This window comes from Bombyx mori, chromosome 22, assembly GCF_030269925.1.
Source record: "Bombyx mori chromosome 22, ASM3026992v2".
Lineage (NCBI taxonomy): Eukaryota > Metazoa > Arthropoda > Insecta > Lepidoptera > Bombycidae > Bombyx > Bombyx mori.
The window spans coordinates 9,447,895-9,472,063 of NC_085128.1; the positions used below are offsets into that span (position 1 = coordinate 9,447,895).

At 36.1% G+C, this 24,169-nt stretch overlaps 4 protein-coding genes across 6 annotated transcripts in view; 3 read left to right on the forward strand and 1 right to left on the reverse strand.

The window, feature by feature from the left end:
• The window catches only part of LOC101738360 (uncharacterized), a 41,697-nt gene extending 35,751 nt beyond the window's left edge, over positions 1 to 5,946 (forward strand). For both annotated transcript variants that reach the window (XM_038019105.2, XM_062674960.1), the window contains exons 3-5: positions 1,609 to 1,774; positions 2,519 to 2,640; positions 3,981 to 5,946. In XM_038019105.2, coding sequence (XP_037875033.1) covers positions 1,609 to 1,774; positions 2,519 to 2,640; positions 3,981 to 4,709 — 1,017 coding nt within the window. In that variant the 3' untranslated portion in view covers positions 4,710 to 5,946. The remainder of the gene's footprint in view (positions 1 to 1,608; positions 1,775 to 2,518; positions 2,641 to 3,980) is intronic.
• Cyp302a1 (cytochrome P450 302A1) lies at positions 5,879 to 15,028 on the reverse strand (the record flags this gene model as incomplete). Its single annotated transcript, NM_001043488.1, is given in 8 exon segments — positions 5,879 to 6,330; positions 6,662 to 6,868; positions 7,962 to 8,210; positions 8,737 to 8,896; positions 9,415 to 9,616; positions 9,694 to 9,878; positions 11,474 to 11,705; positions 14,796 to 15,028. Coding segments are annotated over 8 exon segments (1,554 nt in total). The 3' UTR covers positions 5,879 to 6,216.
• A 4,735-nt stretch (positions 15,029 to 19,763) lies between these two features.
• On the forward strand, positions 19,764 to 21,709 carry LOC101743560 (tRNA N6-adenosine threonylcarbamoyltransferase, mitochondrial). Of its 2 annotated transcripts, XM_062674959.1 has the most exons (2): positions 19,764 to 20,823; positions 21,104 to 21,709. In XM_062674959.1, exons 1-2 carry the CDS (start codon positions 19,889 to 19,891, stop codon positions 21,207 to 21,209), a joined length of 1,041 nt encoding a protein of 346 aa, XP_062530943.1. In that variant the 5' UTR covers positions 19,764 to 19,888; the 3' UTR covers positions 21,210 to 21,709. The 2 variants fall into 2 exon arrangements, with proteins under 2 accessions (XP_062530943.1, XP_037875032.1); XM_038019104.2 differs by having other exon boundaries at positions 19,768 to 21,709.
• Positions 21,710 to 22,336: 627 nt separating this feature from the next.
• On the forward strand, positions 22,337 to 23,592 carry LOC101743330 (uncharacterized). Its single transcript, XM_004931821.4, has 2 exons — positions 22,337 to 22,970; positions 23,054 to 23,592. Exons 1-2 carry the CDS (start codon positions 22,750 to 22,752, stop codon positions 23,415 to 23,417), a joined length of 585 nt encoding a protein of 194 aa, XP_004931878.1. The 5' UTR covers positions 22,337 to 22,749; the 3' UTR covers positions 23,418 to 23,592.
• The last annotated feature ends 577 nt before the right edge of the window (positions 23,593 to 24,169 follow it).

Below are 24,169 nucleotides of genomic sequence, written 5' to 3' on the forward strand. Positions count from 1 at the left end.
ATCTATTGTTTTAGAAATGGTTGAATCCGTCTCTAATTTACTACGAAACCATTGTCTTATATACCTAGCCGATTTTATGGGCACTACACATAATAACAATGCATGTTTACCAACTTAAACCTTAAGTACCCATCAATGAAGAACTCACTTTGTCACAAACACTTTACAAACTTTAATTAAAGTACAATTTATTAGTTTGCTTATTACCCGTCTGTGGTTCTAATTAGTGAGACACCCGGTGTATCGTGTAAAGATACACTCTGATGTGTATTTTGGGCGTACAGTATAAGTCTACAAGTTTTATTTTATGATTGAAGGATTACTGGTGGCCCGAAGGCCTTTCCAGTTTCACCAGGATAAGTGGGCGAGTAAAGGCTCAGTCAAGAGGGGTGGGAATTGCTAACAGCTGCCTGAGCGCCTCCGAAGGAGACCTATCAGCTCAAGAGCATCTACTTCGCGAATGAATCTACTAGCGGATCGGAATCGCGACCCGCTGAGAAGATCCGGCGAGAAACTCATTGGGCTAATGCAAGGGTTACGTTGCACGTCGAACTCTTTGTCGAGTTCTACGAGTACGGTTACCGGGGTCCCTAAGCCTGCTCCCAGTGAAGTCTGCAAGTGTCAATATCACTGCGCCATCTTTTCTTTCTATACTTGTCCATCAGCAAGCAACAGTGATAAAAGGGCCATCTCAACCTCTCGTATATCATTGGAAACAATGAGACTGTCCGTTCAATCTGTAGTTTATTTGTAAAATCCTTGACACCACAACTAATAAACTGTTGTTTCGAACGATCCCTACTGACTACTCCCACGCTCGGTTAAGTTGTGATTATGAACAAGACACTTCACTAATCACTAATTAACTACTACAGGCCTTGGTTTCAACCCACATCCATAGTACTTGATATGAAATGGATAAAACAAACTTTTACTCGGATAATATGAAATAAACTCTAAATAAAACCATTCTAGGCTCATATTAGTAGAGAGAAGTCTGTTTATAAGATAGCTTAGCAGTATTTGTGCAGTGGTTGTAAAATAAAATGTGTAGATACGGATCTCAAAACTTAGATAGAAGCAAACATGAGGATTATTTCCCTTTACAAGGTCATGCTATAGATGTATATGAATAATTAATTTGAGTTTTTCTAATAGCTGAACTGAAAGCTTATTCTAAGGTTGTTTATTTAAATCTTTAATAATTAATTACCGATATCTAATCTGTAAACCTCTAATTAGAGATGTAAATGTAAACCTCTAATTTACTGGTGGTAGGACCTCTTGTGAGTCCGCGCGGGTACGTACCACCGCCCTGCCTATTTCTGCCGTGAAGCAGTAATGCGTTTCGGTCTGAAGGGTAGGGCAGCCGTTGTAACTATACCGAGTTCTTAGAACTTATATTTCAAGATGGGTGGCGCATTTACGTTGTAGATGTCTATGGGCGCCAGTAACCACTTAACACCAGGTGGGCTGTGAGCTCGTCCACCCATCTAAGCAATAAATAAATAAAAGAGATTGTTAAACATAATAATTTCTTCTGAAACTAAATTGATATAGGTGGTTTAAACAAAGGCAAAGTAAAATATTTATATTACCACTTTCCAGGTATTTGCCTGCAGTTCACTAGCGGCGTTAGACGGCTACAGTCCCCAACAAGACCCCGATCAGTTCCACATACAAACAGATGACGAGGACGAGCGCTACTTCCTCTACCAAACTCACAATGGACAGTATCGTAAAGAAAGGAGGTTAAAAGATGGATCCGTAGTTGGTGAGTATTAGCGTTAGCATTTAAAATACAATACTGTAAGGGCTTTTTTGGAAAAGAATTAACATCTCTTCAGTTTCTCTAAAACCATTGTAGACATAATTGTTGTGAGTAAAATTTAGCACAACATTCAATAGTCGATAGTCACTTGTCCAAAAACTTGTTAAGTATTCAAAACGTCAAAACTAATATAACAAAAATAATAAAAAAATGCGGGAATAATCAGTCAGTGTACTTTCAACAAGGCCTTACCCGGTCTTAAGCGAGAATGTTTCTTTTTAATTAAACCAAGTATGAATTAAGCCCCCTTAGTTTATATGCATGAGGAACAAATTCAACAATTTTGATATCATTTTTAAAAGTAACACCTAAATAATATTGTTTGTTTTTTTTGTAATATAATATTTTTTTATGACTTTTCGGAATAATTCGGCATACTGGTGGTAGGACCTCTTGTGAGTCCGCCCGGGTAGGTACCACCGCCCTGCCTATTTTTACCGTGAAGCAGTAATGCGTTTCGGTTTGAAGGGTGGGGCAGCCGTTGTAACTATACTTGAGACCTTAAAACTTATATCTTAAGGTGGGTGGCGCATTTACGTCGTGGATGTCTATGGGCTCCAGTAACAACTTAACATCAGATGGGCTGTGAGCTCGTCCACCCGTCTAAGCAATAAAAAAAATATAATAATAACAGAATAAGAAAATTAATTTACGAATAGTACAAATTTACTTAGAGAATGGTTACAGGCACAACGGGCTGGGTTGGCGCAGATGGATTTCTACGCTTACAAGATTACATAGCTGACGACCAGGGTTATAGAATATACAAATCCAAAACTGTATATGTTGGACAAAACCGACCGATAAGTGTATGTATTAATCAATCCGCAGAATAAAGCTATCATTATACGTTTTGGATATTAGTGCTCTGAGGAATTGTTTGAGATGATGATACCATCATCTGGTTTTTAACATTGCACCGCCCGCCACCCGAGTAGTGTTCATCCATACTACCTGAAGCCACTGCGTTCATCCACAGTGCGTTTCCAGAGATGTCGTCGTGGCCTAAAACATAAGACGTTCGGTGCACTCGTGTTGAAGCGATGCACCGGTGTTCGAATCCCGCAGGCGGGTACCAATTTTTCTAATGAAATACGTACTCAACAAATGTTCACGATTGACTTCCACGGTGAAGGAATAACATCGTGTAATAATAGTGAAACCCGCAAAATTATAATTTGCGTAATTACTGGTGGTAGGACCTGTTGTGAGTCCGCGCGGGTAGGTACCACCGCCCTGCCTATTTCTGCCGTGAAGCAGTAATGCGTTTCGGTTCGAAGGGTGGGGTAGCCGTTGTAACTATACTGAGACCTTACAACTTATATCTCAAGGTGGGTGGCGCATTTACGTTGTAGATGTCTATGGGCTCCAGTAACCACTTAATATCAGGTGGGCTGTGAGCTAGTCCACCCATCTAAGCAACAAAAAAAAAAAAAAAGATCTTTTTTGCCATGTACCATCCGGCTTTGGACTGAGCTCTCCTCCACGGTGTTTCCCAAGCGCTATGAGATATCCTTCCTTAAACGAGTTTTGTGGATAATACTTAACGGTAGGCAGCGGCTTGGCTCTGCCCCTGGCATTGCTAAAGCCCATGGGCGACGGTAACCACTCACCATTAGGTGGGCCGTATGCTCGCCTACCTACAAGGGCAATAAAAAAATAAAAATAACGTCGATCATTTAATGATCTATTTTATGGTAAGGTCAATAGACTCAGAACGAAGCAAATGATTTGATGTACTCAAACTATATTAATAATCTGTTTATTAAGTATAATCTATCTAATCTATATCTATACTAATATTATAAAGAGGAAAGATTTGTTTGTTTGTTTGTTTCGAATAGGCTCCGAAACTACTGGACCGATTTGAAAAATTATTTTTCCATTAGAAGCCGACATTGTCCCTGATGAACATAGGCTACTTTTAAAAAAAAAAAATTTAATAAAAATTTTTTGGTTTCATGTGTGTTTTAATGTTTCCGAAGCGAAGCGAGGGCGGGTCGCTAGTAATCTCTATAAATTTCAATAGTGAAACGGATGGAACCTAATAAGTTGTTGAAATAGTCAAATATAATACATATACCTTAATATGGATACGATTCTCGGTACTGTTTTGATGATTTTAATGCCTCAAATTTAATATTTTCAGGAGTCCTTGAATATAGCGAAAACCGCGCCCACAGACTCGGGATATGGAGTGACACGAGCGCCCGCCGTACAACGTAATCGAGGGCCACCTCGATTCACATCTACGACACATTCACCACTACCTTCTTCCACTATAGAACCACCGCACTTCTCCTCCTCAGATGTCACAATTACACCAGCCCCACCTACATTTTCCCATCCGAGCTCAACTCCACGAGTATTTGTATCACCAAACTCTATTGATTCTTCTACAGCTTATGATTACAGACCTACTGTAACATCAGTGACCGACAGAGACGCTACAACACCAAATCCTTATGCCTACGAGCCCCCGAATACCAATTCACTTGACGACGGGTATTATGCGAGCGACAGTCAAAGATATGACGTATTTAATCCTAATTCGTATAGACATGCCGATGATTGGTTGCGGCGGCAGCGACCAACCGCCGAAATAGGAGACGGCTATACTCCACAATTCTCAACATACGATGGTGCGCCGTTCAGAAGAAACGGTTTCAGATATTATCTTCCAAAGCAGTACCACGAGGAAAACACGGGAGATGTTAACGATAGAATAGGCAGCTTCGGTTATGTAGATCCTTTTGGTATTCGACGAGTTATTTATTACAATACCGCTCCCGGGGACGGTTTTCAGATAAGAAAAAACAATAGATATGTCGGACACGACGCAACTCCTTACGATCCACGACCGATTGCTAAAAAATAGAAAAAAAAAAAAAAACGTGTGCATGCGTCAGTGTGAATAAAGTTACCTAATTTATTTAATGATCAGTATTGCTAGGTTCAAAAAAAAAACGAAATTAGTGAAGGCAAAACTATTAGATTTATCGAACGAAACGAAAATTTCTTAGCCAATTACTACTTAATTTGAATGTGTATAATTACCATAGATTACAGAACGTTATCTATAAAATGATATGTTATGTTATGAGCTTCTTCGGACACATCATGCGGTCTCCCAGACATGAATCAGAGAATCTCATAATTTTGGATCGCATAGAAGGCAAGGCCGCGCCATGGACAGAACACCAGCCAGATGGTGAGATCTGATTAAGAAAGTGGTTGGTGATAGCTTATACAATGCGATCCATGCCACCCATGACCGAACATTATGGAGGAAAGTACCACATGTGGTCGCGATCCTTGGCAGTGAGGGTACAATGAAGAAGATCTATAATATTTCTTATCCGAACAAATAAACAATCGAATTTATCACCGTTAGAAAACCAAAATATAAATATATTTAATTTAAGTGCCATCGTATGGGAAAACACCTAGAAGAAAAAATATTAAACAATAATAAATTATTATTACATACTGTTCTTTGACATTTTCTTACGCGGTTAGAAATACTCGTTTACCGTTAAAACTAAAAATACGAAATGTTCACGATATTTTATGAAGAAAATTAGAGTTTGTAGTATCAGAGTCAGTGAACTCATTAAAATATATGAAAATGGTCATCTACAATTTGTGTGGGTGCTTAAAATGGTCAATCGTATTTGGGCCTATCTTTTGGTACCGTTCATTTTCCAACAAATATAAAAATGTGTTTTGATCAGTCATACATAAGTAGCATATAACTAATAATAAATTAAAGTACGTCATTAACTTATGCAGTAATGCATTTTAATAATAGAAGGTGGATGTTTTGAGTCAAGGCGAATAATTTGTCATTATAAAATATCAGGCATCTAAGCATCATCATCATCATTTTTATTTTTCAATAAAATGGCAACTTGTTGCTTTGACTACTGGGGAATTAATTTATTTTAAAATCATTTGCAAATTTTCTTCTCTATTAAGTTCTGAAGATTTTTGTACTTATAGTTCACCTTTAAACCTTTACAGGACTTGTAATAATACTTGCTAATATTATTATTGTATATTTTATTTTTATTTAACAAAACGTGTTTAATAAATAATAATAAAATACAAAAAAATGTTTTATTTTTAATGTACAGACACTATTGCAATGAAATTGTGACTTCGACTTCAAATCAGAGTAATTGATGCTTTGGCCAAAAACAATAAAAACAGCGAAACGATGTCTTTTAAGACTAAATATGCAATCTTACAAGCATCGACAATCAGTTAGTGCTTTAAAATAAAATAAACAATATAAAAAAAATGTTAACAACAATTTTCTCTTTTCGATATTTATTATACATTGTTGAACGTAATAAAATAATAAAACTTCCTAATAATTAACGTTAACTACTTCTTGGAATAAAGTTTAGTGATACAGGTTTGTTTGGTTTATTTATAAGCAGTGTCTTCACTCCAAGCTCCTCGCCGGCCCATTGGATTTCAAACTCACGAATTAACTAGAGAATTACAAGAATATTTAAGACATAATATCACATTCGTTTTCACCGAGTTGTTTCATACAAAAACTTCCAAAATACTACTTCTACTTCGAATTAACAATATATGAAAAAACGAAGACTGATGTTCCAAAATATTCTTATCCATATCTTTTAATAACTCAATACAAAAATTCTGACTCTTGACTTGTGATAACTTGAAATGTAGTACACCTAATAATTCAAGAACAGCTTACGCTTCAATAAAACGAATGTAAAGGTTAGAGGTTGACTAACAAAAAAAAACAGTTTTAACTAAAAAATGTGTCTTAAAATAGATCAATACCCTTACCCTCATTAAGATAATGCAAATATTTTGCTCGGCCAGTCTTCTTGCAATACACGAACGGGGCCCGTGACCAAAAGGCAAGCTCAGAAACGGATGAATGGTCTCGTATTGCGGTGAACCACGCATCCAACGTTCAGGCTTGAAGGTTAAGGGGTCCCGTATAAACTGCGGCAACCTTGATGACGTCATGTTCTGCGTCACTATAACAGTCTGTGGACAATTTAAGTGACATTTTTGTGACTAAGATGGGTGGACGGGCTCACATATTAAGTGATTACCGGATCCAATATACATATTATATCAACCACAACAAAGCCGCCGCCCATCTTGAGATATTAGTTTCATGTTTTGGTTTTTACAGTACAACGACTGCTCCACCCTTCGAGCCGAAAGCATTACTGCTTCACAGCAGAAATAGGCAGGGCGTTGGTACCCGACGACGCGTGCTCATAAGGCGCCCTACCACCAGTAATATCATAAATAATTGGTAATAACAGTAATTTAAAACAATGACGACACTAATCGCATTAATCATGACGAGTCAGTTTTAATAAAACACAGTTTATATACGGAATCTCCGGAAAGAGAGACGCTTCTGTCATATCTGCGCCTGGTTCTGTCGTCAGGTGTAAAGGTCACCTACTATCACTAGTACTACTTAGAATCGCTCGCCCCGTACATCCATGGTACATCCCAGAAGATAATCTGTGCCCGTATCATACGGCTCTAAAATGGACGCCTCTTCTCCGTGTACACTCAGCGTCATAATAAGGTCGTCTCCAAATTAGATTTGAAATTTCATATTAGTTCGGAACAACTCGACTGTGCTATTGACATTGCTATTAAGTAATGAGTGAGTAAGTTCTCACTATCCCGTTAGCCCACTGAATTTCTCGCCGGATCTTCTCGGTGGGTCGCGTTTCCGATCCGGTGGTTTTGCGAAGCACTGCTCTTGCTAGGGCCAGTATTAGCAACACTCCCAGTTTGAGGCCCGTGAGCTCACCTACTAACTCGATGAATCTAGAATAGCCCCTCGAGGTTACTAGAATAGGTAGGAAAAAAAATACTATCCTGCATGAACGTATACCATTGGCAACAGTGGACATCAGTTTTCTTTAAATCAGTTTGAGCCGTCAAAATGATACCACAAGGAATTAATACAAAAACAAATCTAGAACCGAAAAATAGTAATATCAATTATAGCGGTCGTCTAGCCTAAGCCGAAGAATTATCAAAGGATTTTGGTCGGTCAATGAAGGAGAATGAAATGAGATAAATATACATAGAAAAAGTTAATACATACTCCCTTAGGAATGGAATATCCTTTTAAAACTATATCCTTCTGCAGCCATCTACCTATTCCAATCGATACCGGATTAAGTCTCAAACTCTCTTTAATACTGCTTCTCACGTATGAAGCTTTAGAAAGAACGTCAGCGGTTATCTCATCATCTTTCTTTGGTAATAATGTATGTAGCTCTTCAAACATTTCGTCCTGGCATCTCTTATTACGGGCTATATGGTACAATACGAAGCTTGTCGTGTAGGCTGTCTGTAACATGACATGACTTAAGTAACAAAAGGTTTCACTCCCTCTATGCATTAAATGCTAAAAAAACATAAGATGTGGTGTCGTGGGACACCAGGTAGGAACGAAGTTCCTTCGGCTAATGTAGAATCGACACAATTTGCAAAAAAAAAATCGTGCTCAATTTTATGTAGGTTTTCTTGATTTTTCTCTTAAATTTTGCTGATTAGTGTTTATTTAAGTATAGGAAAATATTTAGGAAATTCAGTATTTTAAGAAAATCATAAATTACGTAAAATAGAAAGAGAATGGATGAGAGAACGAAAAGAAAGAGGGAGAAAGAGAAAGGTATTATACACTACTCGCTTGTGTATGCGACTGTCGCGCCTGCGCGCGTCTCATTTAACGGTTTTATTCCACGCACTTTTTTCCACGGATTTTTTCTTACGGTTTTACTATCACATTTTTTTCAGTTTGGTCGCGCAGCAAAATCCCTATCCCCTCCAAGCCTGCCGTAAGGAACTTCGTTCCAAAAATTTCATACACTCACTGTATCGATTGCAGCCATTAGAATATCAACCATCATTCCCATGATATCCTTGTGATCCAGCTGGGGTTGTTGAAGAAATGTTTTTAACAAAGATTTATCGTTTTTACTATCATCGGATTCGAAGAGATTAATCTTTCTAATCAATATATCTGTGGAAATTCTGTAATGTAAATAAATTGATTATTCTGTATTTAAAGATTTTGTAATGTTTCTTAAGGGGTTTTTTATTTAGTTGCAACGAACAAGCCTTAATTTGGTCATGATTTGTTTTTTTGTAATAGGCTTATTTATTTTTTCAAAAGTGACAAAAATTTCAATACAATTTTTTCTCTACTTATACATATATTTAATATTTCACCCAACGGCCGAAAATGGATGAAGTTTTTTGGGTGCAATACATATCTATTTATAACTATTTTTACGCTCTACAGCCTAATTTCAACTTAAAAGGTGTCACTTGCGTCTCATTGGTGCTAAACGGTACCTATTAGATTAATAAAGAGTCCTCAAAAAAATAGGTACAATAAAAACAAACTGCCTTTTTTAAATTTCGAAAACAAAAGAGAAAATATATAATATATGTAGATATTACAATGAAATGAATTTGAATCTTCTAATCTAGCGATTATATTAATTATTCGGCGAACACTGATTATGTTAATTATTTAAGACACGTACTTTTCTAAATAGATTTGAGAATTCACGAGTTTCTTGTATAGTGGAGTACTAAACATTTTCCAGAGAAATCCTTTATCAAGCTTCATGACCCCAGAATTTGATCCGAATGCTGCCGCTATCGTTTTGCTGCTGCGACTCTCGGGATCTTGCTCGCTCAAAGCGAAACTATTGAAACGTTCGTTAAAAGCTACTACACCTATGACTGAAAAAAAAACATTTGAATATATTTATTTTTTTGTTCAAACAATTTATAATATATAGACATTCATTCGAACTCACTTTCTAAGTTAAGGCGATTTAGAAACGTCAAAAAATCATTTTTAGATGACACCTTGTCTCTTTTGATCCACTCAACGAATTCTTTTGCGATATTATCGGTGTCAGAGACGTGAGTTTTAACACTTTGTGGACTCGTGAAATTCTTTTGAAATATGCTTCTGAGTCTCCACCAATCGGGTCCGTTGCTAAAATATCGTGACGGTTAAAATACTATTTGATATTGTCTCAATTTTTAAGATTTTTAAGTTCTATACTTTTGATCTGCAAATTAATAGATCTTTTAAGAAGTCTGGGGCACCCACTTTACACAAGAGGATCCGTTCGTTATAAAAACAAATGTGCCAGCCCGGTATTTGGAATTGAGAATGAATTATCATATTCTAAAATCTTTGAATGAGACAAAAGGTAAATAACTTAAGGCGTTCACGTCCGATTTTGATCTTATGAAACATTGCGATCAGCAATATAACATAATAAACAATACCGGATCTTCTCAAAATGCATATATGCCGATGCAGATCTCAAAACTCACAGTTTTATTAACAATCTAAATGATACGCGTTTGTCAAAACATGGTCTTATCTTTCTTTAAATTGTTGTGCAAACAAACACTATCGTGCCTAATCGTTTACTATAGATTAAAGTGAATTGAGGTCAGTCTTATTTCTGCCATAGAAACCGCTGTTTTTTGGCCTTAAATTCAGAGTGCAAGACCTTTTTATGGTTCTGAATTCTGAATACGAGCTACCAGCCGTAATTGCACAAATTAATAGATATTTTAGGTAGTGGTAGTTTTATGACAAAGACTAAAATCGCGCTAAAGACTTCTTCAAGTTAAGCCTGACAATGTTCCGAATAACAACATTAAGACAATCCGCTTACAGAGAACCTTCCTGTTTTTGTCTCCATATAAAAGATGATTCTGCTTCGTATTAAACACGTATTTATTTTACGTTAACCTACGCAGAATCTTCTCGAGAATGTTCTTTCTGTTTCGCTGCATCCTCAATACCATTTCTCAATATATTTATTATACTGTAACGTTTCGAATATATTGAATGTTATCAACAGTAATAAAAACGGGTCGATGATTAATTTTACCACACTATTTTGTAAAATTGTAACTATTATCTATACGAGATTAACAAATTAATAAACGTTGCATGCAACGGCTCTATGTCAAGTTTTTCTCTTGTGTTATGGTTGCCAAAAACTGGCACGACACAATAGTGTGAATATAAAAACACTAGGGGCTACACATTATTGGAGTTTTAGTAGGGATCCCTAATTTTTTTCAAAAAAGATTATTGCCTATGTCACTCGAGAATAGTGTAGCTTCCAAACAGTGAAAGAATTTTTCAAATCGGTTCAGTAGTTTCGGAGCCTATTCAAGACAAACAAACAAATCTTTCCTTTTTATAATATTAATTATAGAAGTATAGATAAAATGTCAGAAAAAACCAATGGGGTGTGACAACTTTATGGTCACTATCATTTGCCCTACGAAGAAAGCAATATAATCTATATATATAAAAATGAATTGCTGTTCGTTAGTCTCGCTAAAACTCGAGAACGGCTGGACCGATTTGGCTAAGTTTGGTCTTGACTTATTTGTGGAAGTCCAGGGAAGGTTTAAAAGGTAGATAAATATGAAATTGCGGACGGATTCCTTTTGTTTGTTTTAAGTGTATTTTATACAAAAGTTTAGGGTCTTTTATTTATCGATCGAGGCACTACGAAGTCTGCCGGGTCAGCTAGTTCTTTATAAAATTCTCATTACGTCGCAAGAAGTCCTCCAGTGTTGTACACATTCGGTTTGTTGGTTCTGTAGTAGTTCATAGCGGTATGACTGCGCCTCGCTGGATAGCGGTGGTCTTGTCGGAACACCGCCTCAATGTCATCCGGATCATAAACATGGACTAAATTGACAATCGGTTTTTCTCTAACTAAGCTACCATAACGTCGCCAATTCAATATTGCATTCTTATCTAAAGCTTCGGCGTCATAGTCACCTGAAAAAAAAGGTACTATTCATCAAATATATAAAGTCATAAAATTATCAGGAAAATAAGTGAAGATATTATAAGGTGACGTTTTAAAGCAATAATTAAAATCAATTAAAAAAGATCAAGTAGACAACAAAACAGTTTGAGTTAAATATTCCGTTCAATATTCTCTGATTCTCCAAAAAAGTGGTCATAATTTTATGAGCAAAAACAGGCCTATGAAACCATCTACACACACATAGGCAGTGACGTCTTAAACTAGGATGGGGCTCTTGGGCACACAAGAATTTGAAGCCCTTTTTTTTGGAAAGTAAAAAAAGCGAATTATAATAACATTTTTTTTACTGAGTATGACCATTTATTATAGATCAAATAGAATGTAATATGTCATTAATGATATTAGAATGCTGTTGGTTTTTTGGTTACTATTTCGATAATGGTTTCTTTCGGGATTTCTGTTGAGCAAAATCTTCTATTATAGACATAGTATATGCCTTGTAAATACCTTCTGATTACTGATTTGTGAAAAAAGTGTAATTTGCCCAACAAAAATGTTTTGAGAATAAACGTGTGAGAGAAATTGTCGGTCTTTCGGGGCCCTCTGAGAATGGGGGCCCTGGGCACGGGCCCCGTGTGCCCTTATGGTAAAGACGGTATTGCACATAGGTATACGGTAAAGCTAAAGCTCGTAATTGAACAATAATAAGAACAATAGACACCACTTTATATCACATTCATGGACTAACAGAAAACCTTCGATACTATTTCATACGAAGTTATACAGGATACTCTCTAAATACACAAAATGTAGTGACAGAATCAATGAGAAAACTACTAAAGGAGATTAAGAACTTGACTAGCATTAAACTAGACACTATTTGCCCAAGTTTTCCATCGTGAAGAGGAGTAATAAAATGTGAATCCCGTTCCCAAAACAAATCAATGTAATACTGGAATACGCCATTAGCCAACTAGCCTAGAAAAAAGAGAGTTTTATAATCAACTGTACCAAAAAAAGAGATAGTAATAGAACTAGACAAAAGTGTTCTAGACGTAAGTGATTTGTTGAGCTGGATAGAAGTTTTTTTTTTCACCCACCATGAGATCTGAGATATAAGGTCTCAGAGTGCTCTGAGGAATTGTTCGAGATGATACCGGCATCTCGTTTTTACCACCGCACCGCCCGCCATCGGAGTAGAGTTCATCCGTACTACCTGGAGCCACTGCGATCATCCACAGTGCGTTTCCAGAGATCTTTTTTGCCACGTACCATCCGGCTATGGAATGAGCTCCCCTCCACGGTGTTTCCCGAGCGCTATGACATGTCCTTCTTCAAACGAGGCTTGTGGAGAATATTAAGCGGTAGGCAGCGGCTTGGCTCTGCCCCTGGCATTGCTGAAGTCCATGGGCAACGGTAACCACTCACCATCAGGTGGGCCGTATGCTCGTCTGCATACAAGGGCAATAAAAAAAAAAAAAAAAAAAAAAAAAAAAAAAAAAGAATAGTTACAACGGCTGCTCCACCATTCTTTTTTTTTTTTTTTTTTTTTTTTTTTTTATTGCCCTTGTAGGCAGACGAGCATACGGCCCACCTGATGGTGAGTGGTTACCGTCGCCCATGGACTTCAGCAATGCCAGGGGCAGAGCCAAGCCGCTGCCTACAAACTTCCAACCGAAACGCATTACTGCTTCACAGCAGAATTAGGCTGGGTGGTGGTACCTACCCGTGCGGACTCACAAGAGGTCCTACCACCAATAGAAGCGGCTTGGCTGTGGCTAGTGACCTCAGATGCAAGAAAAACTATGTTACTACCTGGAAAGGACGATCAGACAAGCCCTACAAAGGCATACCCTTGACACGTTTGGAAGATGATACCAAAAATATTTCGGAACCACAATGACCCCAGAAATGGAGATCTTCATACAAGGTGTATTCCTTCTAATAATGCACTGTAATTAATTTAGATCTAGGACCAGAAAATAAACTGCTTTTTATTAATTTATTAATTGGTAATTGGTAATTACATGTATGATTTGGATATGTGATGGCAAATGGATCATCCAAATACAAAAAACCTAAGCGAAACAGAACACAGCGTAATTTTTAGGTATCTACATAATAGCCAAATACAGTAATTGCCACAAAAGTAGCTGAATCAAAATTGATGATATACGTAAATTGAGTAACTGCGACACACTTACGAATATGTGCCTACATCATATATTGGTCAAAGTCAAAGAGATCAGATATAACAACAGTTATCACAAATCACCAAGCAGTACAAAAAGGGGATTAAGAAATGCACTGTTTTCATTTTTATAATGTATCCATTATTGTGTGTGAAACCCTTCATTTTAGTTTATGTGATAATAATTATTAGATCCAAAACATTAAATTTTTTTTTATTTTGCGATGCCACTACGCCAGTACATATTCGATTCCGCAGGCCGTAACTTTTTTTAATGTTAAACGCATTCAACATGGGTTCGCGAACGAATTTTACGGTAATGGAATAGTAACGTGTAGTTTTTAATTATTTTTATTGCTTATATGGGTGGACGAGCTCACAGCCCACCTGGTGTTAAGTGGTTACTGGAGCCCATAGACATCCACAACGTAAATGCACCACCCACCTTGAGATATAAGTTCTAAGGTCTCAAGTATAGTTACAACGGCTGCCCCACCCTTCAAACCGAAACGCATTACTCCTTCACGGTAGAAATAGGCAGAGTGGTGGTACCCACCCGCGCGGACTCACAAGAGGTCCTACCACCAGTTTAAAAGAATACCGCATTTTTTTTAAATCCGCTTATTTACTAGACGTGTTGTCGGTTCGCACGGATAGATAACACAACCCTGCTGTTGCCTACAATCCACAAACTTGCTACCAAGTAATCATGCGCCCCGTTTTGAAGTGTGGGATCAGCTGTAATATCTACAATTTTAGGTAAACACCTAACTCCAGATGGGCCACGAGACCGTTCGCACGTACGATTTACGAAATAAATCAAAACAACGTACAGTACATCATTCAAACTCAAATACTTGCCTATATTCAAAATTTCGTTTAAGCTTTAATAAATTAATTTACTTACCAATTAAAGGTAGGTATTTATGAAGCGTACCAATAATGGGATAGCTTCGAGGTCCCGGTATATCTTCGAAATTCATGAGATTATCTCCCTGTTCATTGACCTTACTGGCATGTTCACTACCCACAAAATTTTCAGACGCTCTTCTGTAAACACATTTCCTCGCCCGGTAGGGAATATTATTTTTAACTGTTAATCTAACAAACATGTTTCCTAAACTGAAGCATTAAGCGATGTGTGCGGATTGCATCGAATCACTGAGCCAAAGAATAGACTTACAAAAAATACACCGTCCATTGGGAATTATGTATTTGAACAAAAGATTATTCCGGACCGCACCGTAACTTTATCCATATTTGAATATTTGATTTCTCGAAGTGCGTCAACGATTTAAACAACATAAATAAGCTCCTCCTACGTTCTAAAGTGCAGTATATTTAATAAGACCAAGATTTTTACTTATTTCATACTATGAGTATAATATTTATGAAATACCAAACATATAGTTTCCTACAATTCTAAAATTACTACCAGTTATTTCAAAACAATTCGAACTTTGAATACTTTATCTACAACTGTTTCCTTACGAGAAAAAATTATAATCCTAGACAAAAAACGTTTTTCTCTGTATAAAACGGCTGGCTGACCACTTTGCTTCTTCTGAAGATTGTCATGTACACTTCCAGTGAACACGGTAACTGATTCGCCGTCCATGGAGTGCAATTATAATACTCCTTTCCTTAACCTATATGTGGTAGCTCTTTTTTTGCATATTTTAATATTCAAACGAAGGGAAATTTCCTGTCACCGTATTTTTCTGGTATGTGTGTTTTTTTGTTAATCAGTTGCAATGTATGAATTTGTATTCTCGCGAAACCGCCTGAGGTGCGTGCGGCTAAACCAGAAAATTGTGCGAAAAGAACCGTAACATTATCTAACAAATAATAATGTTACTTATCTAACAAACCAAGCATTCTAGCATTTCTATACAGTGCCTCTTTACCAATATCGAGGGTAGACTAAAAAGTATACCCCGTATTATTTTTTAAAACTATTTAGACATGAGTCTTACAATGTGAACGGTCCTGCAATTGAAGTGGATCAAATCATTATGCATGCCGTGAAATACGATCAACGCGTATCTACCTTAAATTTATACACTACTGAAATAAATTTATAGATAAACATTTCAAACATCATTTTAAAAAATGATGTTTGAAATGCTGTGTTCATTTAAGAAATAGTGGTAAAAATGTTTAAAAAAAAGTGTTTTGTCGCTTTAAGTATTTAGACCAGACCAGTGCGAACGCTGAACCCTCAAGCGGTTGTTAAACAGCGCGGAATAATGTTGGAAAGTTTTTTAAGGAAATACAAATGTACAATTTTGCCTCTAGGTCTATCTAAACTTAGGGTTGAAATGGAGAAGCTCCCTTTGGCAGGTCTTCGAACGAGATGAATTGAAATTTATCCAATTCAACCCATTGAGGACAAATATTATTTGCAGGTTCAAAGAAGAACCCTTTTGCTATTGCGCTGAAAATTCAGGAGGCGTATTATACCAAATGCCAGGCGATAATTTTTGGTAGCCATCGAAATATGAGTAAGATCAGTAATTTTAAGTTGCCGCCTGTTGTTTTCAATGACATAATCATCCCTTTTAGCCGAAACGTCAAAAATCTTGGATTACACATTGACACTACACTTGGTTGGAGAGCGCAAATAACATCCATTAGTCAAAAAGTTATCAGGACCTTGCGATCTCTCTATCGGCTAAAAAATATGCTACCATAGAATGTAAAGGCCATGCTTGTGCAGACTTTAATTTTCCCTATGGTCGACTGCGGTGATGTGTGCTAATATGACCTGGATGCAGATCTCCTCAACAAACTAGACCGCCTTCTCAATAATTGCATTCGATTCGTTTTCAATCTTAGAAATTATGACCATGTGTCCGCGCATCGAACTCGTCTGAAATGGTTACCGATCCGTCAGCGTAGAGAGGAGAGAGCGCTGACTACCTTGTTTTTTCTTTTGGACTCTGCCTCCTCACCCTCTTACTTAAAATGAATTCGTCGTGGCCTAAAGGATAAGACGTCCGGTGCATTCGTATGAAGCGATGCACCAGTGTTCGAATCCCGCAGGCGGGTACCAATTTTTCTAATAAAATACGTACTCAACAAATGTTCACGATTGACTTCCACGGTGAAGGAATAACATCGTGTAATAAAAATCAAACCCGCAAAATTATAATTTGCGTAATCACTGGTGGTAGGACCTCTTGGGAGTCCGCGCGGGTAGGTACCACCACCCCGCCTATTTCCGCCGTGAAGCAGTAATGCGTTTCGGTTCGAAGGGTGGGGTAGCCGTTGTAACTATACTGAGACCTTAGAACTTATATCTCGAGGTGGGTGGCGCATTTACGTTGTAGATGTCTATGGGCTCCAGTAACCACTTAACATCAGGTGGGCTGTGAGATCGTCCATCCATCTAAGCAATAAAAAAAAATAAAAAAAATAAAAAAAATCCCATTTTAGATACTTGAACGCAAGCCATGAGAAAAGTCTACGTTCTTCACATAATTGTCTCTTACAATGTCCTATTTATCGCTCAGATTTCTTACATTCTTCTTTCTTTGTACAGTCCTAATATTATGGAATTCGCTTCCCAAAGAAATCAGGATGACCAGCAATCGCTTTACTTCTAAACTCAAAGTTCGCGAATACATCCACAAAAAACTGGAAGAATCATCTCCAAACGAATTTATTTTATTTTTCAATTATTATTATTATTATTTTTTACTTTTAGCCATTCTTAACTATCATACTAAATTGTGTATTTTCATGTGTATTTATATATTATTACTTTACATGTATATTAAATTGTAGTATGTTTATTTATGCATACAAAGTCATATGTAATCTATATAAGTACCTATATTTAACATTATGTGTATTCTATAATACTGAGATGTTACTTTACGGAAGATTTTTGTTTTGATTTTGTTCTTTTTTGTTGTTGTTTGTTATTCTTTTGTTAATGCACCTACCATGCATTATCTCTGCGCCACCCTATGGTCGACTGGAAGAGAATGCCCATGGCATTAAGTCCGCTTGTGTACAACTTTCGTTTTGTCACGGTTTTGTGCATAAAGTATTAATAAATAAATAAATAATATACAATGTACAATTGTTCGGAAAAAATTGGGAATCTTAAATTCGATGTAAATTGAGCAATATTAAGTTACCGAGCTATCTTAAGAGAAAGCTAAATTAGTTTGTAAAACAACGAAGAGTGAGCGTCAGCATACTGTAGGGTTCCTCTCCGAGGTCGTTTTAAAAGAGAAATTGAAATTAATTAAAATAATGTTTATTGGATTACATATATTGTACGAGAAGAAGAGGACCCTTAGGCAATCGATTGACGCGATAGCTGTGATTAGACTGTCTATAAGTGGGCTGGTTGTGCCTTCACTGATAATGCTATATAAGTGCTGACAAGGCAGAATTGTCGAGATGTATGACTGAGGGCCATGCCATCTAATTACGGTTCAGTAGAAGGTTATAACAGTACACTCTAAATGCATTCGCGAAGCAGCTGCCCTTGAGCTGTTAGGTTTCCTTCGGAGACACTCGGGCAGCTGTTAGCAAAACCGACCCCTCCTGGCTGAAGGGTTTTTCCAGTAATTCTTCCTTCATATTACTTCATAAACAGTACGCTCAAGAGGCCAAAGCAATCTGCGCGCCTGGATAAAGAGTTGTGCTCTACAAAGTAAAGATCCAGCTTCGCATGAAGTACTACTATCATCCATGGGCCGATACTTCCAAATATCAGCTACTTCAATTTGACTCCATACATTATAGCGCCATTTGCGATACATAACCATTTTTCGTGAAACTGACATTACTGAGATTTTAATTTTAAAATCTAGATATGAATGGTCTTTGATCCCTTGTATAACTGAATTTCTCGTCTAAACTAATAATTTGGCTCTCAGACTAAAAAATCACAATCATAGTATTAATAACAGTAACTAATAAAATAATCTCTGAATTTACACTTCAACATAAATCATATTCCTCCTGTATAAATATGTCTATATATAAATTTAATTAACACAAAAAAAAATCCCTACCTAAGCCTTGAGAGGCTATGTCAGCGTAACCTAAGAAGTAGGTAAACTCACGGGGCTCAAACCTGATGATGTTGCTAACACGAACCCTAGGAAGAGCCGTGCTTCGCAGAATCTACCACCGAATCGGAAACGCGACCCACTGAGGGCGAGAAACTCAGTGGGCTGTGTCTGTGGGTTAATTTACTCGTCGAGCCCTTCGTCGCAAGCGACGGGTTCGACGAGAACAATGATCGGTGCTTGGGGTACCTAAAAACACCGTTAGTGGATCGGGAGGATCCGAATTTACGTGTTTTGGACGACGTCCGCTCTTTACCATTTGGTCCGCAGGATCGGTTATGTAATACACATATTAATTAACACTTGAATTGGGACTTTTTGGTGGAAACGTCAGGAGTGAAGTTGTGTGATTTGTTTTATTTTGTCTATTTAGTGTTTCTTCAGGTTTAAATGCATAATAACGGTAGTTTATTAACTGTTTAGTACTCTGTTTAGCTTCTCGGGATCCTCCATAAAGTCCACTAAGAAAGCCTTAGTAAATGACAACCATTTTACTGAAATTATATTTCATCCGATATCATCTCATTCCATGTTTCATAATATTAATCAACTTCATTTCATTTCACTTCGTATTATCATTTGCAGAGTTAATTACTACATTAATCAAATTACTTTCTCAACTTCATTTATCTATACCGTCCCACACTGCTAATTTAATTACTTAAACTGATATTAATAATGGTCAACATAGACAGTTTCCTTCGTTTTTTATTATCATTTTGTACTGCAAATAATTAAAATGGCGAATTGTAAAAATGTTATTACTTAACACTGGCTAATACACAAACCGTACCGAAACCAAAAATAAAGAAGAAAAAAACATTTGAAATTTGAATTGACATGACATTGACAATTAAGTGATATCTATGTATGTTTCTTCAAGTGATTTTAAAAGACCAAAACATTGATGATGCCAGGAATACTTTGCAGAAGTGCTATGAATACGTTTCAAAAATTAAGACCTTTAACGAATTCTAAATGTAATTCTACTTTAATATTCGGAATAGAAACATCGTGTGATGATACTGGATGTGCCATAATCAACGAGGAAGGGAATATCATTGCGGAGTCCTTAAAATCCCAAAATTTAGTACATTTAAGAAATGGCGGAATTATACCTGATGTTGCTCAAGATCTTCATCGGAAATATATTGAACCGACAGTCACAGAAACATTACTAAAAGCTAATCTGTTGATGAAAGACATAAGCGCAATAGCTGTTACAGTAAAACCTGGTTTACCATTAAGTCTGGCTGTCGGCATGAAGTATGCCAAACATTTAGCACGAGTTAATGCTAAACCTATAATTCCTATTCACCATATGGAAGCACATGCATTGACAGTCAGAATGGAACACAATGTTAATTTCCCATATTTAGTGTTACTCATTTCTGGTGGTCATTGCTTATTGGCTGTGGTCCAAAATATAAACAAGTTCCTCCTTCTAGGTAAAAGTATAGACATGGCACCAGGTGAACTATTTGATAAAATTGCTAGGAGAATGAAACTTAGGAATGTACCTGAACTCTCCACTATGTGTGGAGGACAAGCTGTAGAAACAGCGGCATTAAGAGCCACCAATCCAGAGATGTTTAACCTTCCAATACCACTGGTACAAGTTAAAGATTGCAATTTTAGTTTTAATGGATTAAAAACTTCAGTTTTGTATCACCTGCGTAAGAAAGAAAAGGAACACAAAGTAGTTGCTGATGCATTAATACCTGAAATAAGTAATTTATGTTGTGCTGCATTGATAGCAACTACAAAACATCTTGTTCACAGGACACAACGTGCAATGCAATTCTGTTCTATCAATAATTTAATTCCAGAAAATAATAAACGGTTAGTTGTATCTGGAGGTGTAGCATGTAATAATTACATTTTCAATGCCTTAAAAGCTGCAAGTGTTGATTATGGCTATAATGTATATAGACCATCAATGAAACTGTGCACCGATAATGGTATTATGATAGCATGGAATGGCTTAGAAAAATGGAGAAAAAATTTGGATATTATGACAAATTTCAACACATTAGACTTGGAAGCAACAAGTCAATTAGGTGAAAGCTTAATTGACCAAGTTGCAAGTGCAAAAATAAAAACGAAAATTTTTAAATTTCAGAAAGCTGTTCAATAATAACACAGTACACTCGAGGCTTGATTGCCTAATTAAATTGGTCACCAGCAAAATCATGACCAAATACAAATTTACATTGGTTTTAAACTAAATACATATTTGCAGAAGTAAATCATGGGCAATTAATTGTTTAAGTACTAATGTTACTTTCAGTCAACACTATGTCACTACAGTGATAAAATACTGCTACTAATACCAGTATGATAAGATACAATGTACAAAACCATCATTTAAAAGAAATAGATTTTGTTACATAATGTATATTGATCTCATTTCTTTATGTAAGTTAGTATCTTTATTTATCATATAGGTAGTTGGCCCAACAATATCAACTTTTATGTTGAGCACTGTTGAATAGTAAAATTGAGTAAATACTATTGCTAAAGTTGTTGGTAACAATATTCCATATATAATAAGTGCAAATTAAAAAGTATTACAATTAAGATTAATCAGAACCCATTTGTCTATTCAACACAGGACCTACAAAAGATCGTTCATAAAAGCTCCAATAGTAACGGTTACTCTTTGATATTGATCATAGTTTATTGCATTATGCTCTTGAAAATATATTAAGTTACCATTTTGTAACTGTACGACAGTTTTAACCTTTTTTTGTAGTAGTAGTAAGTGGCATACAGCCAAATTTTTTATATCAAAAATATATTTTTAAATGAAATCAAAAAACCTCTCAGTCAAATGGTACTAATTAACAAAGGAATTAATAGAGGTGTTTATAAAACTTGAGAAGCAATGTCCATTAAACTTTGTTGCATTTCCACATCTACTAATCAGGAAGAAACAGGAAATTAAACAACACTCCTTCAGTCATCACGTTCCTACCAAAAGTCAATGAAAACTTTTGTTTGAATCTTAGTAGGTAAGTCAAATAGATTTCAACATTTACAATGAAGATCGAAAAAATCGTATAAAAAAATCTCCGTCGAGATAACTGTCCTGCCTGCGAGATCGATAAACATTGATAAATTAGGCAAATTGTGCATATTGTTTGTATACAGACATATTATCACACAATATTTTTGTTTAACTGGTTGACTGACATGTAAATGGTGTACAACTTAGTGGTTACACATTTAGGTACCTTTAATGGCAAAACGCTTTAAATATCTCTCTTATTTATTAACATGCAAACTATTCCGTTGAATGATGAAGATTCCTCGGTGAAATAATGTACTCTGTACTCTATGTTATATATGCAATACGTAACGTGCATACCTGACTACGGTTTTTCTATTAGTTATGAGAAATATTAAAATACACTAGGTTACCTACATCATTTTAATTTTACTACAACTGAATTCTCAAGCTATCTAGGCACAATCATATGATTTCCATGATCAACTTTTCATTTGTCAAGTCAACATGTCAATTGTCATGTTAGCTTAGGATTTTTGGTCTAGAGTTCCAAGACTTTTCTTGTCATGTTACCTATTACCTACCTATGTTCTGTTTTGACTTTATTGTAAGTGTAGTGAGTGAATTAAATTAAAGTATAAATATAACAAGAAAAGCTCTTGCCAAATTATTCGTTATGACCTAACCTTAACAACATTCGTTGAGTGCTAGGCCAAAAGTACAGTTACTTTTTCTATAAATAGCCAATAAATTACAATATGGATATTTTGGAAAAGGTCTACCGAAATTGTCGACAACATCTCTTAAATCTACCAGCAGCAGTACCAAAAAGTATAGATTTTTTAAATAAATCTGTTAATAATATAAAACTACCACCTTTCACAAGGGACAATGTACTTTATTATTACATACCAATGCAAGGGCTTGCTAGTTACACAACCCTATCAGTTAGTGTGATGAACCCTCATTTAATGGTCAGGTATGTAACATATGAAACATTAACTAATCATTGGTTGATAGGCATTTTCACACAATCCAAACTTAGTCCTTGTTCTATTTCAGGCTCTTCCCGCAAAGAGACATCACGGATGTATTGTTTCTTAGTGCTGGAACTGGGGCAGGTTTATGGCTTTGGGCAAGACCACACATGGCTGCAGCTGTTCCTGCACGTCGATTTTCTTGGGCGTTTTTAGGTGGTTGTCTCTGGCCTTTAGGTTCTATATTTTTATGGGCAATCCTAAGGAGTTCAGTAGGACAAAGGCCAGTCATTGGCACAATAATCGGTGTAACGACTGGAGCTATGCTTACAAATATAGCTTTAGATTATTTCCATTACATAGAACTTATGTTTTGTGGAGAATTACATTTACCTGAAGAAACTTATACCCCGAATAGTGATGATGAAAGATACGATATTGATATTTAAATGTTCATGGCAGCCTATGAAATGTTTTGAGTCATTTTAATCTTTGTAATTTTAGCACATTTGCAGTAAAACTCCTAAAATTGTTTTGACCCTGTAAGTCTTGCTAAATATGTATAAAATTTAGATAAGTTTATTCCAGCACTGATCGCTTTAAATAAATTATTTTAATTGAAAATTGTGTTAATTTATTGCATAATAAAATTATCAATATGTAATATTTAAATAAGGAAATAGCTTATTTTTTATTGCCTATATACTTAAAATTATATTATAAGAAAATATTTCAGTTGAATGTCACTTTGTAATCTATGAAGTCATATGAAAACTAAATGGTTTTTCAGCACAGGCACTCTGGCACTGTTTGAGATCATAACGCCACCATGGACTGCATTATATGTAACTGCCTATGGTGCCCAATAAATACTATTTATTTTAGTGAGCTATATAATTTTTCTTTGAAAGCTAGCAAAAGGTTTTGGTAAAAAAATGCATTTTGTTTTCTGAGAAAACTCAATGCCATAAATCTATTATCTGGACATGACATGAAGTTCTAATACTTAATCCCCATTACACTTACTGAGTGATAGCACAAATTGAGCCAATATTGAATGAAGTACAAATTTATCAGAATAAATGTGTCATTGGCCTAATAATGAAATAAATGAGAACACCATCTGGTGTACTTGAATCAAGTTATATCAGAGATAAAATGAGACAGACAACAATTTTAAAATAGTTAAAATAATTACATT